The sequence below is a fragment of the Varanus komodoensis genome, unplaced genomic scaffold (genome assembly GCF_004798865.1).
Source record: "Varanus komodoensis strain SLA01 unplaced genomic scaffold, ASM479886v1 scaffold25, whole genome shotgun sequence".
NCBI classification, from domain to species: Eukaryota; Metazoa; Chordata; class Lepidosauria; order Squamata; family Varanidae; genus Varanus; species Varanus komodoensis.
The window spans coordinates 15876200-15892904 of record NW_025335661.1 but is presented as its reverse complement, the minus strand read 5'-3'; the positions used below and the strand labels follow the sequence as shown (position 1 = coordinate 15892904).

General features: G+C 43.2%; 1 protein-coding gene across 2 annotated transcripts in view; it reads right to left on the bottom strand.

The window, feature by feature from the left end:
• KCNAB1 (potassium voltage-gated channel subfamily A regulatory beta subunit 1) overlaps positions 1 to 16705 on the bottom strand; it is a 185503-nt gene that overhangs the window by 11983 nt on the left and 156815 nt on the right. For both annotated transcript variants that reach the window (XM_044432907.1, XM_044432908.1), the window contains 2 exons: positions 2510 to 2595; positions 630 to 750 (listed from right to left, as the gene is read on the bottom strand). In XM_044432907.1, coding sequence (XP_044288842.1) covers positions 630 to 750; positions 2510 to 2595 — 207 coding nt within the window. The remainder of the gene's footprint in view (positions 1 to 629; positions 751 to 2509; positions 2596 to 16705) is intronic.

Here is a 16705-nt window from a genome sequence, read left to right as displayed (position 1 = left end):
AGACCACCGCGGCCCCTCTCTTTGCAGCCCTATGCATGCATACTGTTTTCTGAGGGATCGAGTCCTCCGACAGCCTCGCCTCCCCTCCCCTGCTGTCCCGCAGATGTGTTGGAATGCAGCTGCCATCATTCCTAGCCAGCACAGCCATTAGTCATGAGACAAACCCAACTTCTACCTTAATTTCCAGTTGTATCAATAAATCTGCTCTGAATACAGCCAACTCTGGATGCGGCCCTTAGTCATGGTTTGGAATATCATCGTAGCACATATTGTGTGTATAAAACAGTTGGAATTTGGTACTGTTGTTACATATGCCACTTCTTTAACTATAAGTAGTGACAGTAACTAGGGGCTGCAGATGGCACACTAATTAATAATTCTAATTAACAAAACAATAATGATTATAATTAATAATAACAAGTTCCAGAGGTCATCCACTGTAGAAAACAGAAAGATTTGCTGTCACTTATCTCTTTGCAGATGAATCATTGCTCCAGTCAAGGGACTAACCGTACCTGTGATAATGACTGGAACAGCAGGGGTTTCGGAATATTTCTGAGGATACATGCTTTGCATACAAATGACTCATTTCCCGTTCCCTTGTGAATATGAATGTCTTCAGGCATTACCTATCTTGTGATACAATTCGGGCAATTGAACTTCTACTTTTTCCCTTTGGAAAAGGTGGTATTCGGCTTGTTCACACACCGGTGGAATCATATTAAACTGTCTTGCTACAGAATAGGCTTCCTGTGGAGGGTCAGCAGCAAAAGAAAAGCACATTAGTGGAGGGGTCTCCTGGGGAAATTTAGCGACACATTAATCAAATCAACCCTTCCTGACTCAGGGCACAATTCAAGTCTATTTGTTAGAGCAGCAGTGCATAATCCATTTGATTATCTGTTTAATAGTGTTTTGATCAATTAAAAAGGCACCACTATTAACTGGGCAGCAGATTTTTTAATTAAAAATATTTTTGATATGGGTATGTGTAAAACCTGCAGATGACAAGCTTTATCTTAGAAGAAACATCTCTTCTGTGTGGCCAAGCATCACTTGCACACGTTCATCCATCAGGAAAACACAAAGGAAGCATGAAGCATGTTTTTGTTCTTTACAATTATTTTTCTTATATGAAAATGTATGTAGACTTAATGGTGAATTAACTTATTGTCTAAGACTCTGATGGTTAACCAGGTTAAAGAACCATCAGAGTCTAATGAACTAAAGAACTCTGATGGTTCTTTAACTGGGCGACAACCTTACCTTTTATATATCAGAATCTGGTAGATAAAGGAAGCCTTCCACTATTTCTTGTAAAGCAACATACTGATTTTGTAACTTTTTCTTTCATCTTCGTAAACATAAATCCACCAAATTGCCAGATCATTTCATAAAAAGTGGTGATGAAAGTCCTAGTTCTAGATTTTGCAAACTTTACAATCCAAGGGGTTGAGCTAAGTGTAAAGTAGTGTTAACTTGGGGATCAGAAATGGAGTACATGATATTCTTGTGTTAAGAGTATTAAGAATGACAGTCCTCCTCAGAGGACAGTCCTTCTTTTCTGCATGTTCCCTTCCTTCAAAGGTGACTATTTCTGCTTCCTTCATGTCCAACACAGCACACAGAAGAAGTGATGCTCTCTTCAATGACCACTGTCCCTGATGTTGTACTGTTGAAATGAGCAGCTTTACATATACTATCCAGCTGGCTCTTACCACATCTGGACCAGCTCTTGGCTTGCAAAGTGGCCAAACAAATGTACATCTGTTGGGGATACAGAATACAAAGCCAAGCCTCTAAGTCATTCTCAGGCTTGTGTCAAGCAATTCTGCATCACTCTGATACATTATTGATTCTTCAACAGATGCTATGATCATCGCCTTTGCAGCCTTGGGAGATGAAGCAAGGATTCCCAAGAAGTTTAATATTTGAGCCAATTCCACAGGCTTTGCACTTCATTCCAAAATTGGCAACATATAAATATTCTCTCACGCTTTTAATCTATGTCACCACTCACTCCTCTCCAAGCATTTAATGATTGGGTTCAGATAACCTGATAACCCATACTCAAAGGCTGATAATGGGTTGTGGATTGTCATTGAACTGTGGCCTACTGTGTTGACTAAACCAAGCTATGCTAACCACGAACAACCCATGGTGAGAACTCATGTTCTGTCATTGGTTTGTTATCTTGGCTGGGTCCAGACAGTGCAATAACCTAGGTTTCAACAATGGTTCACAGTTCAGTAACAATCACACTCAACCCCTGAGTGTGAGCTGCCATGTTGCCTGAACCCAGTCATCATCACAGTGCAAGGGGAGTGAACTGCCAACCTCGGGGCTGCTTCCAGACAGGCAAACCCCTTCTGTTAGCACTACTCATCATTGATTTTCTACCGCAAATTAGAAGCAGCATTGCAATGGACTTTCCATACTGCATAGAGGATATTGTGCTTTTTCTATGTATACAGCCGCACCAGTGATCCTTTTTGAAAAGCTACATTACCATGATCTCCATGGCACTCCAGCGAGAGGTTCCCCAGTACATTGCCATGCCCTGATTGATGACATGCGTCATTGCTCGGACAATTTCTAAACCAGAAAAAAGAAGAAACAGAACTGTATAATAGGCAATCGAAGACAAATTCTCAAGCACAAATATATACAAAGTGCCAACTGATGATATGAGGAAGTGAGGCACTTTCATGGTCCATGTATTAAATAATTCTGGTGTGTGTGTGTGAGAGAGAGAGAGAACACAATACCTTAATACAATTTGCACCTACAGAGATTCTCCCTAATGCTTTTTGTTTGTAAGTCTGCATCTTGTATTGCAATATGTGCCATGGATCTAAGATGTGCATAGCCTTTTCTTTGTGGTACAGCATGAATTGAAAGCAGTGATGAAAGAAAACACCCCATTTTGGACCCAGCTGTGCATCCAGAAAGTGACCTAGTCTGCATGCCACGGCAGCAAAAGATGGGCTCTTTAACTCAATTTTTGTGAGGATGCAGGCCATTTCTTCTTAGTGGAAACAATCCCCAATTAGTACGACTGGAGTTTGTCATAGTTATGTGAGAACCTGGACCACTGAAAAATCTAGCAGTTAATCCATGGTTTGCTGTTGGATTAACCTCCAGGTTGTTTAGTCTTTGTGATAACTTCTGGCTGCACTGGTTGGAGGTTGTAAGCAGCTTGACACAGGGCATACATCCTAGCAAGTCCTGGGTTAGTTAATCCAGGATCTGCTGCTGTTACAGGCAAACTGTCGAATGTATGTGTGTAATCACCTCATACTATTATGGATTCATACATTAACTGCTGAGATTAATAATTCACAAATCAGGCAGGGTGGAATAATTGATTCAAGACTTAAGTTAGGCTAATTGGGCATAAATCAGACCACTCCACTTGCATCCACTTATGGGCTTCATATAATACTTATTCACCTTGGACATTATACCTTGGATCTGAAACATCTGCCAAGAATTACTTTGCAATAAACAAGAAAAAGTTCTACAATCACATGCCTAAGTGGACTTTCCGGAAAGAATTGCACCATTGAGCAACATGCTTGTCCCACATTGTTTGCATGGTGATCATCCCAAGTCAGCCTGGACATTTTGTGTGTTGTGCCAGTGCTGGATAATATTTTAAGGTACCCGAAGACAATTTTTCATCCCACTCCACAGATCAAATGAATCTGACCACCATTCTGCAGCATCTGAGAGTACTTGTCATCTCTTGATCCAGGACAAGATTGCATCAAAGCCGTGTTGAGCAGTGACCGAGGGAGAGGGGCCTGCTTGAGACCCCTGCTTAGATGCTTTGTACTGAGACAACCTTTTACTATCTACCAAACTCATACTCAGGCAGTAATTAGAGAAACAACATGTCATGAAACTGATGAAAGTTAGGAGAAATAAAAGCAGTGGTGGATCTATCAGGGGACCTATCAGAGAACTTTGATGGCTTGTACCAATATCTTCATGGAATATTCGTTTAATCTCATGATGGCACTATGATATGGTCATCACTTAAAAACCTGCAGCTGCCTGTCCGTTTGTGGGTTGATCTTGAGGAAGCTTAAGAGACCATGCAAAAGATGGTCCAGGTCAGCAACAGGCATAAGGTATGTCTGTATACTTCCTTGTAAATTGCTAGGACTCACCTGGTCTGGCCAGATGCACTGTTGGATGTATTTCAGGCTTGCCCAAGACATTTCGCTGCCTGAGGTGGAGTAGCAAATGATTGTACCCCCAGTAACTCCCAGTAACTGCAGCTCAAAGTACATAGTACCCAAGGCCAGTCAAGTTATGTTCGCACCTGCACTAGAATAGCATAACCCACGAGCCTGCCTCACTCTTCCTAATGGAATCTTGCTCAGGATTTGGTCTCTGATGCCAAGAAGATAGATGATTGGTTTTTGCCTGTAAACCCAAGAAAATACCCGGCAACTTTGATAACCTCACCACGACTCAGGGGTTGGCAGCAGACCCCAGGGGAGTACATTATCCTCATTTTCATTCAGAGCATGGAAATCGCATCTGCGTGAAGATAGATTGTTGCCAGTAGCTCTTACACAAATTGCATTTTCCATTATTCCGTGAGAGTAAAGAAGGCTCCTGTAATTTAGATACATTTGAGGAGAGGAAATTTGACACAGTACCCTGTGAGCCAAATACTTCCCCATTAAGTCAAATGCACACATGCCAACATGCGCAGGAGGTAAAATCGGTTAAGCTTACAAACACAAGAGGGCAGCATTGTAGAAAGAGATCCTTGGAGCCCGAAGCGCATTGGATCAACTTCTCATGTGCTATCACGAGTTGCATAACTGCATTCGCAGAACTCCTTATTCAGGTCTGGGGGTGTGGTGTGAAGCTACAGGAAGCAGGAAGCTAAAGATCTACTTAGATCTGGGTCTGGTGGGAGCCTTGATCAGAGATAGCCTGGAAGCCCCCCACATGCCACACTAGGAATTACCAAAAGAAAGTCAGGATTGACACATGTCCCATCAGCCACCATGCCTGAAATTCAATCCCAAGCTGCATCACTCACTGCCGACATCGCCTGCCTCTGTCTCAATGGTCTGCACATCTATTATTAGGCAGAGAAGGATGGTAGAAGCTGGAGTACCTCTTTGTCTGCTTGCATGGTCTGGGGCTTTTCCTGGTGGTGTAATCTGAGATACCTTGGAGGAAGAAGACTGGGTGAAACAGGCAGTCAGCCTAGCCCTGCTACACGCAAGCACCACTGCTGCCATCACTGCTTGGCATCGGCTCAAGGAGAGGGGCGGGGAGCCGATGTCAACATCCACTGCCTTGCTGCACCTCAGGTAACCTACCTGGAATCCTCTTCATGCAAGTTTTGTGCTCTTCCATTGTGCAGTACAATGGTTAACCACCGGTGTTATTTTTTGTAAGACCTACATGAAATTATTGCAAATTCCATAGTATACCCCCTCTGGTCCACTGAGCTTTCTCTAATTAGCTGTTTATATGTGTGTGAGAGAGAGAGAGACCAGAAGATCTTTCCCATGTTTCTTTTCTTTTAAAATAAACCAAAACAAGTAAAGTTTGTCAGTTTCCTAACTGCATTACTTAGTCATCAATCCATTGCCTGACAGCACTGGGAATGATTGCATTAGAAGTTCTTAACACCTCCAGAAATTTTTCACTGTGGAGTTTATTGTCTCCTCTACCCCATCCATTTTTCAGTTATTGAAGTATATGGAAGTTAACTCCTTTCTAGCCTTTCCTAAGATCTTTTACAGGAATGATAAAACGGCACATCAGCACAGCATTCTGCCAGCTTTATTCATTTCTTTATGGCATTTATATCCTGCCCTTTTCTTTTAAAGAACCCAAAGCAACTTGCAGCATTCTCCTCTTGCTCTTCTCTTGTTTTAGGGATAAGACTGTTGTCTTATCCCTAAAACAACAGTCCTGTGAGGCAGGCTGGGCTGAGAGTCTGTGACTGGCCCAAAGTCACCCAGTTGACTCCTTGGCTAAGTGGGGACTAGAACCCAGGTCGCCTGAGTCCCCGTCCCACGCTCTTAACCACTACACCACACTGGCTCCCAAAACTTTTACCTCTGGCAGGTCTCCTTGAGGAAAGGGCTAATACACACTCCCAGGCTCTCCCAAGAGCACCTAATTGCCAATCTCTCCAAACCTCCTTTAGCTAGAGCAGAAGAGTCAATGCCAGCAGTTGAACTGCCTCTTCAGGGGGCCATTGGCACTCATCCCTGAGTCCCATCATGCAACAGAAATTAAAGAAAAGGCACAGTGAATGATTTACCCATTTCACAGCAATCATGCAGTGAGCTTCTGCAGCAGCATGAGCTGGGATTTCTTTATCATCCTCTGATGCTATCTAGCACGGATACCAAAGTGTTGCAGTGCCACTATGCTCCATATACAAAACAGGAGGTCAATAAATCAGAACAGTCAACAGTTGCAGGCAGCACAGATATTGGTATGGTAAGTTCCAGCATTAGGCAGGGACAGAATGGCCTCAGCTTAGTCCATGTATTTTACACCTTAGCAATGGTAAGTCCTTTCAGCCCTGATTCAGGCTGCATGTGTGTATAACACGCAAGAGCCATACAGAATTCTTTCAGAGGTCCCAAAGCTGCCTTTTAAATACTTCACTGGTTACTTTGGCCTTTTTAACAGCTTGGAGTTGTTAGAAAATGCAGCAGCTGCTTGCTGGGCTAAAATGGCCCCTCTGCTACATGGGGGAAGCCATCTTTTTTTCTGCACAAATTTCCTGTGAGGAACGGTACCTCATAAAACACTGTCCTTCGTAGGGGGATTTCTGGTCCGGCTTCAATCTATGCTGCAACTGCTGCACTTCTGCAACAGCTCTGAAATGCTGGCGGGGTTGGGGAAAGCACAGTTAAAATACAGGCCTTGGACCATCTGGTAGGATTGTGGAGGGGTGCGGATTCTGGAATGGACCATATTCCATTCCCAGATCAAATCAATAGTAGTGAGTTTGCTCTGGAATGTGGACCCACAAATTCCTCCAGCAACCCAAACTGTGAAACAGTTCAAGGTACCTTGTCTGGGGGGCCATAAAGATGGAACCAGGTGAGAATCTCTCCTAAAAGAAGGTCAATTTCTATAGTTGGGTATCAAGTATGGTGCATACAATACAGACACCTGTGCTCTTTGTCTCTTCCCTGTCCTGTCCTGCTCCAGTCCATTATTTTCTGAATCATAAACTCTGCTTACCATAGATTATTGTGTTTTTTGCTGCACTTGGACACTGCAGATCTGTGAGCTGAAATGCATCACTCAGTCTTAATTGCAAAGCCTCTGTTGGGTGTGAGGTGGGTGAAAGAAAAAAGAAACAAGCCGAAGAGCCGTGTTGTCCTTTGGGGCTGTAACTTCAGAACTCTGTCTGGGTGTGCACAGACAAACAGCACAGCGTGACAAAAAGTGTGCTGCACAGTTGCCATGGAAATGCCACACACTGGAGGGATGCCAGCGGACTACCTTCATCATCCCTAGAAACCTGATCCTTGGCAAGTTGCTCTGCAAATGATTCCCCACGATTGCAACGAGGCTTACATCAAAGTAAGGATATAGAAGAGCCCAGTCTGAATCTCTAAGCTTCCAACAGGGCTAGAAAATACTGGCTATTGTTACCACGTATGCTTGCTGGAACAGAAAGGAGAAATCAGAACAGCTCGCCCCAACTGGATCTCCACCATAGGTGCTAGACTTCAAATCTTATTGGTCATGCTGGTTTAGGTTGGGGATGATGGAAGCTGTAAACCATCAAATAGTGAGTGCATCAGGCTGGGAGATGATGAACTGGAGAGCTATCCTCCAAAGAGAAGTCCAGAAATGGCCAGCTGGGGAAAATGAGCATTTCCCCCCAGTATAAGAAAAGCTCTTCCAGATAAGAGACATAAAAGGGACCTACAATGTAGGGCTTCTTGACTAAAAATGCATTTTTCTTAATTTCTAAAATGAGGAGTGACATTTGAAACTGAAATCTGAATGTTATGGAACTTAAAAGATGAAAACTAAGGGAACCAAGGTTCCATTTGGATGCCAAGAAGTACTTCCTGACTGTTAGGACCCCGAGGGTATGAAATGGGCTTCCACAGGAGGTGGTTGAGGTCCCATTGGTGAGGGTGTTCAAGGATAGGCTACATGCACATGATAGGCATGTCGTGAGAGGAGCTGGCTGGAGCCGGGGGTCAGACTAGATGGTCCAGAAGGCCCCTTCTGACTCTATGTCTCTGCTTCTATGTCTCTACAATTAACTAAAAAGTATGTTACTTCAAGTGGTTTAATTAAAGTTAAGGCATTTTTACAATTTCTTTGATACAGAGTTTGTATGCTTTTGGAATATAAGCTGCCTTGGAAAGATCAGACTTTTGACAGATAGAAAAGAAATGTATTACACTAATAAATAAGTTCATTTAAAGGAAGTGTATCTTTTTCCCACAGGGAGAAAATAACTTGGGGAAGGAATGATATTGGGATTTAACAAATGCAGGAAAGGAAAATTCAAAACAAAAAACAAAACCTTTCACACTCCCACTAGGTTGGCCTCTGAAGAGCAGCCTCCTGCATAAATAAATAAAGTTTGGAGGAAGAATCACAGAACTGCCCAACAGATGGAGTCTGGCCAAACTAATTAAGACTGGGTCATGTCCAGTCAGTCACTGAAAATCCTCACCCTTGTAAAAGGAACTGTAGGAACTCCCAGAAAGGATCTGAACAGCAACACTGGAGGAATGGGAAGTTGAGTCCTTCCTCCACACCATTTTCTCAATTGAAATCTCTCCCAACACTGCTATTTCTCCATCTGCAGAAAATAACAGGTTTAATTTAAATTTGTTTGACTGACATTGGGGTGGAACAATTGAGACGGACAAGATCATTGTCCTGACACAATTTGGACCCTCTGGACATGTCAAAGAAGGAAATAGAGAAATTTCAGGGGATATAATTATAGATATCTGGTCCAAAGGAAGGAAACAAATGAGGAAGGATACTGAAATAACGAGAAGCAACAAAGAAAGCCAAATATTGTTTCCTATATCTCTGCAACTCAGTAGCTTTCCCAAAATGGCCACATTTATAAGGTGTACAGTCCTGTATTTGAAAGACTGTCCAATCCAAATTAGAAGATAAAGTATGCAAAATTTATTTAGTCTGAAGCCTATATCCACCTAATGTTTTAAAAATGTGAACTAGCTTGCCTATGTTTTTCTCTTTACTTCTTCTAATTTTACTTTCTCCTATCAAATATCATTGTTTTGAGATCTGTATCACTGATATTTCCAAAGCATACAAAAATTTTAAATAAATACCTGCAGGTTTTAAGTCATTTCCCACCAGGTGACCCCACCTATATATTACAGGACTCACTTAGCATGTGGTTTAGACTTCTCTCTCACACACACATGCACACTTCTGTTTGTACATGTGCAACCTGGATTCATACGGGGACCGTCATTCCCTGGGACTGGAGGGTTAGCGATATGGCTGGAATCTGATTAACATCTGATGAATTCCGTTATGTTAGCCCTGTGCTTTTACTGGAGCTGGCTAATCTGATGTAAATCAAGTCAACATGTGAATTTTCATTTTTTAAAAGGGCCACAATTCATGTAATTCTTTTTTAAAAGCCCATGGAAACTGATATAAATTTGGCCTTCTGTTGTACAACCTGTGGGCCAGAGGCTTCAATTCTGAACAAATCTGAAATTGTCAGAAAATTCAAGGTGAAATGTGTGCCAGTGCAATGTTTGGAGGATGCTTCCATCCTTCTCCTGTGAAATGCTACAAGAATGAGAATGCAGTCTAAGAGATCAAGCCCAGTTTCTTGAGAGATGCTTAGTTCTCAGCTTCAACTCTGTGCAAAGCAAAGCAAAGCAAAGCACAAAATCCCATCCTGGCCTGCTTTTGTCCATCAGACTGAAATGTGCTGAAGGTCTGATAAGCTTAAACAATGAGTTTTCCACTGTCTGCATCCATAGGAAGGGTTAAATCTCCCCTCTATGTAGACCATTTGTGGCTTTTTGAAGATCTGTGGCTTGAAAAAATGGCTCTATCAACTTCCCTTGTGGAGAGGGGTTGGATTTTGAAGGAGAACGAGATGGGATGATTTCCTGCCCCTGCAAATGCAGTAGCTCCAGTCTGGACCAGGGCTGCACGGCACCTACAAGCAGCTCGTACATGCCTTCTTGCAGGCATGAAGTGCGGCAACATTAATAACTTCTCTGAGTCTTGCAGGGGAAAGGAGAGAAACAGAATGTGCCTTGGATAACTCTATAAGACATTGCCTTATATAAAACCATGGGAGGTATTTTATCATAATAATCACATTTTATTATTGTTCTATCGATTGATTTTATTGCATTTTTATGATGTTATTTTGTGAACCATGTTGCGGCTGTTTGAAATTTTTAATGAAAAGTTGCACACACATTTTCTAAATAAATATAATCCTAAGCAAATTTTCTAAGCAGAAAAAAGATATACGATGTCCAGCATTCTCCAGTCAGCTAGGCTGACTGGGGAATGCTGGGAATTCTAGGACATTTCCCCTGTTCCCTAAACATGCATCAAATTGCATTCTAAATAATTACAGGTGCAGTTCAAGATGAGTTATAGTATTACCTTGAAGGCTCACATTTTCTTAACAACACACTCAAACCAACAACCACAGCAGGAGGCAAGTCATACTGAAGCTCTTTGAGTCACTCTGAGCTTTTGACAAACCATAGGCTAGCAATAACAGCACAGTTAAACTGAGGATTAGTTTACGCATTACAACCATAACTCAGCACAAAGTTAAAAGCATTCCTACCACATTTGGCTCAGAACCAGGCCTTAGCCCTTCCCCTGCTGTGCTCTTCCCCTGATTTAGACTTCCCCCCTTGCCAACAGGCCATTATTAACGGTGCAGGAGAAACCATTCAGGGCTCAAACAATTATCCACTGCCAGTGGCAGCTTTGGGGAAGGCAATTTAAGTTGAAGAAATGGAATAGAGAAATGTTCTAAATTCTGGGGTGGCCACATGCCCTAATTTACAGAAGAGCGTCATCTACTGCGGAGAGCTGCCAGAGAACAGTCTTCATTTGGAGGTGTCCTGCCCTCTGCTGAATGGGCTGCCTGGCCCAAGTCTGCTTTACAGCCAAGGAAAGGAGGGCCTGGAAGCCGCCCTTGACAGGTTTGCAGTGGGACAGCAGGCTGAGCAGGCACACTCCACCCGCCCTGTGGGGTCTCCCACATCTTCCCAGTCTTCTCCTCGTGGCGAGAGTTTCTAGTTAATTAATTTCTAGTTAACAAATAATTTTATTTCTGAATTTCTACAAAGTCCTGTCTAATTTTTAATACATATAAGTTTGCATACACAAATGCTAAGCAATTTTTTTTTCTTTTCACTGATGTACCTTTCACTAACGGTGATGTGCACTTACCCATGTTATTGACTCTCCTCCTCAACGGATTCCAAATCCATTATCTATCCCCCACACCAAGCCCAATGGGCACCAGCACCACTGATCCAAACAGCTCTTGTGCAGAAGATGGAGAAGACGGGTTCTCTGTTACTCTAAAGAACAGGGCCAGAACCAATGGGTGGAGACTGCAGGGTAGCAACTTTGGGCTGCACACTATGAGAAACCCTCAAAGGTAAGACCTGTGCAAGGGAGGGATAAACTGATTCCTTTGATGGAGGTGTTTAAGCAGCCATTCCTCAGGGATGCTTTAGCTGCAACCTGCACTGTAGATCCTTCAGTGCATAGACTGGAGAATCTATGGGGAGGAATTCCATCTCTGTAATTCTAGGGCATGTTTTGTCCTCCAGTGTTCATGTGCATGCTCCAACTTGGGACCCAATGCATATCTGTGCTGACATGAGGTCCAGTCCCCACTCCAGGACTCAGTTTCTACAGACTCTGGGAAAGAGATTGAACCTTGAAAAGGGACAAATGTAGCATCTCACACTAAATAATCCAACAAGGTGTTCCCAAAATGCAAAAGCAGGGGCAACATGAGGGACAGAGATTTCCAGGGGAAGGGCCCAGAAAGAAGAGCTGTCAGAATTAGGAGCAGCTGAATGGTATGCAAAGGTTATGCTCTTGCACTTCTCTAACACCAGTTGTGACATGTAACATGAATGGAGTAGGAAATGGGTTAACAAGTGTCAATGAATATTTCCCTTACACAGTGGAAAATAAGAGCTTGCACAGCTCTTTACACTGCCACTGAATCATAGCAACATCGCTTTCCGCATGACACTTAGATCATGAGCTGTCACACAGTAACAGCATTTCCAAAAGACCATGGTGCAAAAGGTGTGATTATCACAAGCACCATGTGGAATTTTTTCTGTTCTCCCATGTAGCTTCCTTATATGGGGTGGGGAGCAGAATAACTTCTCACAGCTGCTTGCCCTCCCGTCAGTTCAGGCCGTGAACAAAGAGGCACGGTGCCATTTTCCCCTCTTTCCCCAAATACAGCCTGTTGTTCTCCACCTCCACCACCAATGCACGCAGTGGCCCCATTTCATGGATGAACCTCTCAGAAATGCTTCCAGAGAGCCCTCAACTATTTCAGTTCTTCCCATGAGTCATGAGGCTCGGCAGAATGAAATGGAGAGTGGGTGTATTATTCAGCCTGGATGATAAATCAGACCCGGAGAATTAAGGGCATAGGTTTCAGAATGTTGAAAAGCACAGACAAAATACCCTCCATCTTAAAGATGCTGCTTTACTAAAGTCATGAAGCCTAAATAGTAAAGATACGTAAATTAAAGTTCAGGAGCAGTGGGAGTTAATTTTCAGACAGTATGGAAGGATAAAACAATGATTGTGAGTAGAATAGGCCTCTGAGCGAAGTGCAGTCCCTGCACCCATTGGTGGACTGCAACTCACAGCAGCCCCAGCCAGCACAGTCAATGGTGGGGGATAATGTGAGTTGGGGTCCAACATTTGAGGAACAGAACATCCTTAAACCTGATGATCTTTTGAGTTCTTTCATTGCTTCACTTCCAGATCTCAGCCTTTTTTAATTTCTTGGCTGCAATCTCCATTTGAATTAATGATTGAGCCAAAGTATGTAAAATATTTCACAACTTCAATATCCTCATTGTTAACAGCAAAATTCTGCAGTAGGTCTGTAGTCATGTTTTTTTTAAATATTCAGCTGTGGTCTTACTTTTGGACTTTCGTATACTTTCATTGAGTCATTTCAATTCATTGCTGCTTTCCACCAGGAGCGTGGGAACATCTGTGTCTTCTGCCAATTTTCTCTCCTTCCTCTGATTCTAGCCCAGCTTTCCTTATGAAATGTTCTGCATACAGACTGAACAGACAGGGAGATAAAATACAGCCTTGTCCGATGCCTTTGCCTATGGAAAACCATTTGGATTCTCTATACTCTGTCGTAACATAATCAAGGTACCTATTTGTTGGTTGTTTGTCCTATTTACATCTCCTCTTTTCTCCGAAGGAGCACATGAGGGTGTATATGAGTCTCCTCCTCCCTTCTATTCTATCTTTGCAAGAACCTGTGAAGGGAATCAGGCTAAGAGTCAGTGACTGGCCCAGAGCCACCCCAAAGCCAAATGGGGACTAGAACCCAGCTCTCCCAAGTCCCAGTCCAACATTCCAATCATGACATCACCTGGCTCTCACGGGCCTGCTCCTAGGTACAGCTCTTTTGCTGCTTCCTAAGAGCGTATCTATGCAGCAGGGTGCTTCTGCCCTGCAGCTCTCCTTGCTGTGTTATCTTGCTCAGGATTGCACAAAAACCTTCCATGTTCATGATCAATGCCATCAGAAAGTCCTGACCCCAGTATGGATATTCACATGGATGCAGCCTAGCAAATAGGTTGTCCGTTGGCAGAGCTGGTCTAACATCCCAAGCCTTTAGACTGCAGAGCAAAACACATGGTTAGAAATGGCCGACATCTGCAAGTGGTGAGATGTCTAGCGGAAGCACTGCAGGGTTTAAATTTTGGATAAGAGAATCCTGGTGTCCTGGTGATATCTGTTTACTTACAAATAGAGAAAAAAATCTTATAGCTTCGCTGGCCTTCTAGATGTTGTTGGACTCTGTTGTTTTCCACTCCTGGACTACTGGAAGCAAGAGGCCTCTTAAAGTAGGTAGCAGAACTGCTTGTTCCAGTCTTAACCCCTTTCACATGAGAACTCTCAGCTGTCTATCCAAATTCAGAGCTGCTGCAAACTTAACTCAGCCCCTCTCCCAATGTGATGGATGTCACATACCTTCCAAGTGGAAAAAAATACCTTCAGCTGTCAAAGGACAATAGCATTCTTTTGGTCAGTACTTGTCTGGTTAAATCCCCATTAGGCATAATCAAGAGACAATCAAACTCATAACAGCACTAACACCCATTGTATAGATTTTCCACATGCAACTTGAAAGCAACAGTGAACCAAACTTACACTGACTATAAGGCAACTGATATTAATAGCTGATATATAAATATCAGCAGATAGGTGGAAAGGATCGGAGGTTATCTCTAAATTATAGCACTGTTTATCACATGGTGCACTTCCAATATTTTGGCCATTATTCATTAAAACATAGCAAATTCCTTACAAATGCCATACAGCCTTTAGCTGTGTATCTTTGCTCTTCTGCAAGCTCTACACCTATGCTGAACTCATAGAGAAATAACAGATTTGCCTTTTAATACATGCGTTGCTTAGAGAAAGGGCTCAAAGGACTTTGACAGTGCTGATGCCCTGACAAAACACTGTGAATTTATCGTTGCTTCTTATTGCCATCTATGTGAATTCTGCACAATTGTGCAACATAAAAGAACTCTCTCTGGGATCTGCTATTTGTTCAAAGAGGGCCTTTATTTTCCAAAAATGACAAGCAAAGAAGTCTGGTATTTACTTGTGGAGCAGTTGATCTACCTATTGCGGAAAGGCATGATTACTTAAGAAGGAAGAACTGAAGAGCTGTCAACCAGTGGCAAATGCAACACATGCTTTGCTCTCCCCCCCCCCCCCGTGTGTGTATTACAGAACAGCACGGATAGCGAGGCAGTAGGAAGAGCTTTACTAGTTGGTCTGTGAAGTGGTTTCTTTGAAGAAAGAGACTATCCCCAAGGTTGCAATCCTATGCCCACTTACCTAGGAATGTAAATCCTATTGAATGCAATAGGACTTCCTCTCAAGTAGACATCCATGGGATTACATAGTCCATTTCTCTTTGGATTAACCTGCTGGGTTACACAGAAGGCTGCTACAAGTGCAGCCATCCTGCCGGTAATATTTCAGCTTGTCTTCAGTGACTCAAGTGAGAGCACTTGGCCTTCAGTAAGCAAAAGCATAAATACATCTCGGTAGAAGCTAACGGGGAGCAGCAAAAATGTGAAGCCTGTGCTGACAAACATTCCTTCTCCATCATCGGCTTTCGGATGTCTATTTGTTATCTCTGCCGAGGATTAATGGGATGACTCACACAGAACTTGTCTGACAGTGTTCAGCAAGGTTCTGCAACTGCCCATAATTACTTCTGTTGATGCAAACAGGGAGGCAAAGATGCTGTAACCATGTGGGTCAGGGGTGGGGAACTGTTTATGTGGCAGGCCAGTGCTGCATGAGTCTATAAAAAGAATGCGGCTCCTCAGGGACAATATCGCACACCTTCCTACACAGGTTAGGCTGCCTGAGCTGGCTGCTGGAATGCCTGTTGGGTCACCACCAGACCAAAGAAATTTTAGTTGATTGCTTCTATATGATGCACGCCCCTGTAGTGGCAGGACCATCTTAGGAAAAAGACGATCTGGCTGAAGGTCTTTCCAGCCCAGTATGCTGTTCCCAGAAATCCAGACCAGATGCCCCAACAGAAAGCTCCAAAGCATATTGGCACTTGGGCAATTGCATCCCCGAGCGCCTGTTTCTTACTGCACATATTTACTGCTGTAGTTTCAATGACTGTTTAGCTTTGACACTGGTGTCTTGTGTAGCTTTTCTCCTGAAAATAAGATGGCTTGTGCCACTTCTGGGTAACAGGAATTGGCCGCTCCTGTGAAACTACAGGGAGCTGTTGGGAGACAAGTTGGCCATTTGCCCTCCAGTCCGTGACAGCATTTTGAGCAATGCAAGAGTGCCCTTCTGGTTCTTTGTGATGAGCAAGGTTTGATGGGGCCATGAGACTGCAGGAGGGAACAAAAGGGAGGATAAGCTAAAATCTACTCAGCTCCTCCAACTTGAGGCCTGCTGGGGTTTTTGGACTTCCGCTCTCAGGCAGCATAGCCAACCATCAGGAATGACATGAGCCGAGCTCTGAAACATCTTTCTGAAGCATGTGCAGACTGAGAGGGCTGTTCTTGGGTGTTCCTATGGATGTGAGGATTTGCTTGAAAAGGTTATGTGTGGTGTGATTGCAGAAATCACATCTGGGAAGAGAGCAGGGGCCTTTCAGTTGCCCGTCCAGCATCACCATTCGTTTCTTTTCTTTACTGGTCCACAGCCACAGTTCTCTGGGTGGTTTACACAACCCAGCAGGGTGAACAAACACCCCTGATGCCTGGTCATAGCCATCCTCACTGTGGCGAAATGTAGTGTATTTCTATTTAAGCCTATTTAAGTCGTACTAATTATATCTAAATTGGATCTATACACAGAAATTAGCATATGCACATTTTATGCAAAACATTGTCCCCTTTTGTACTTTTTT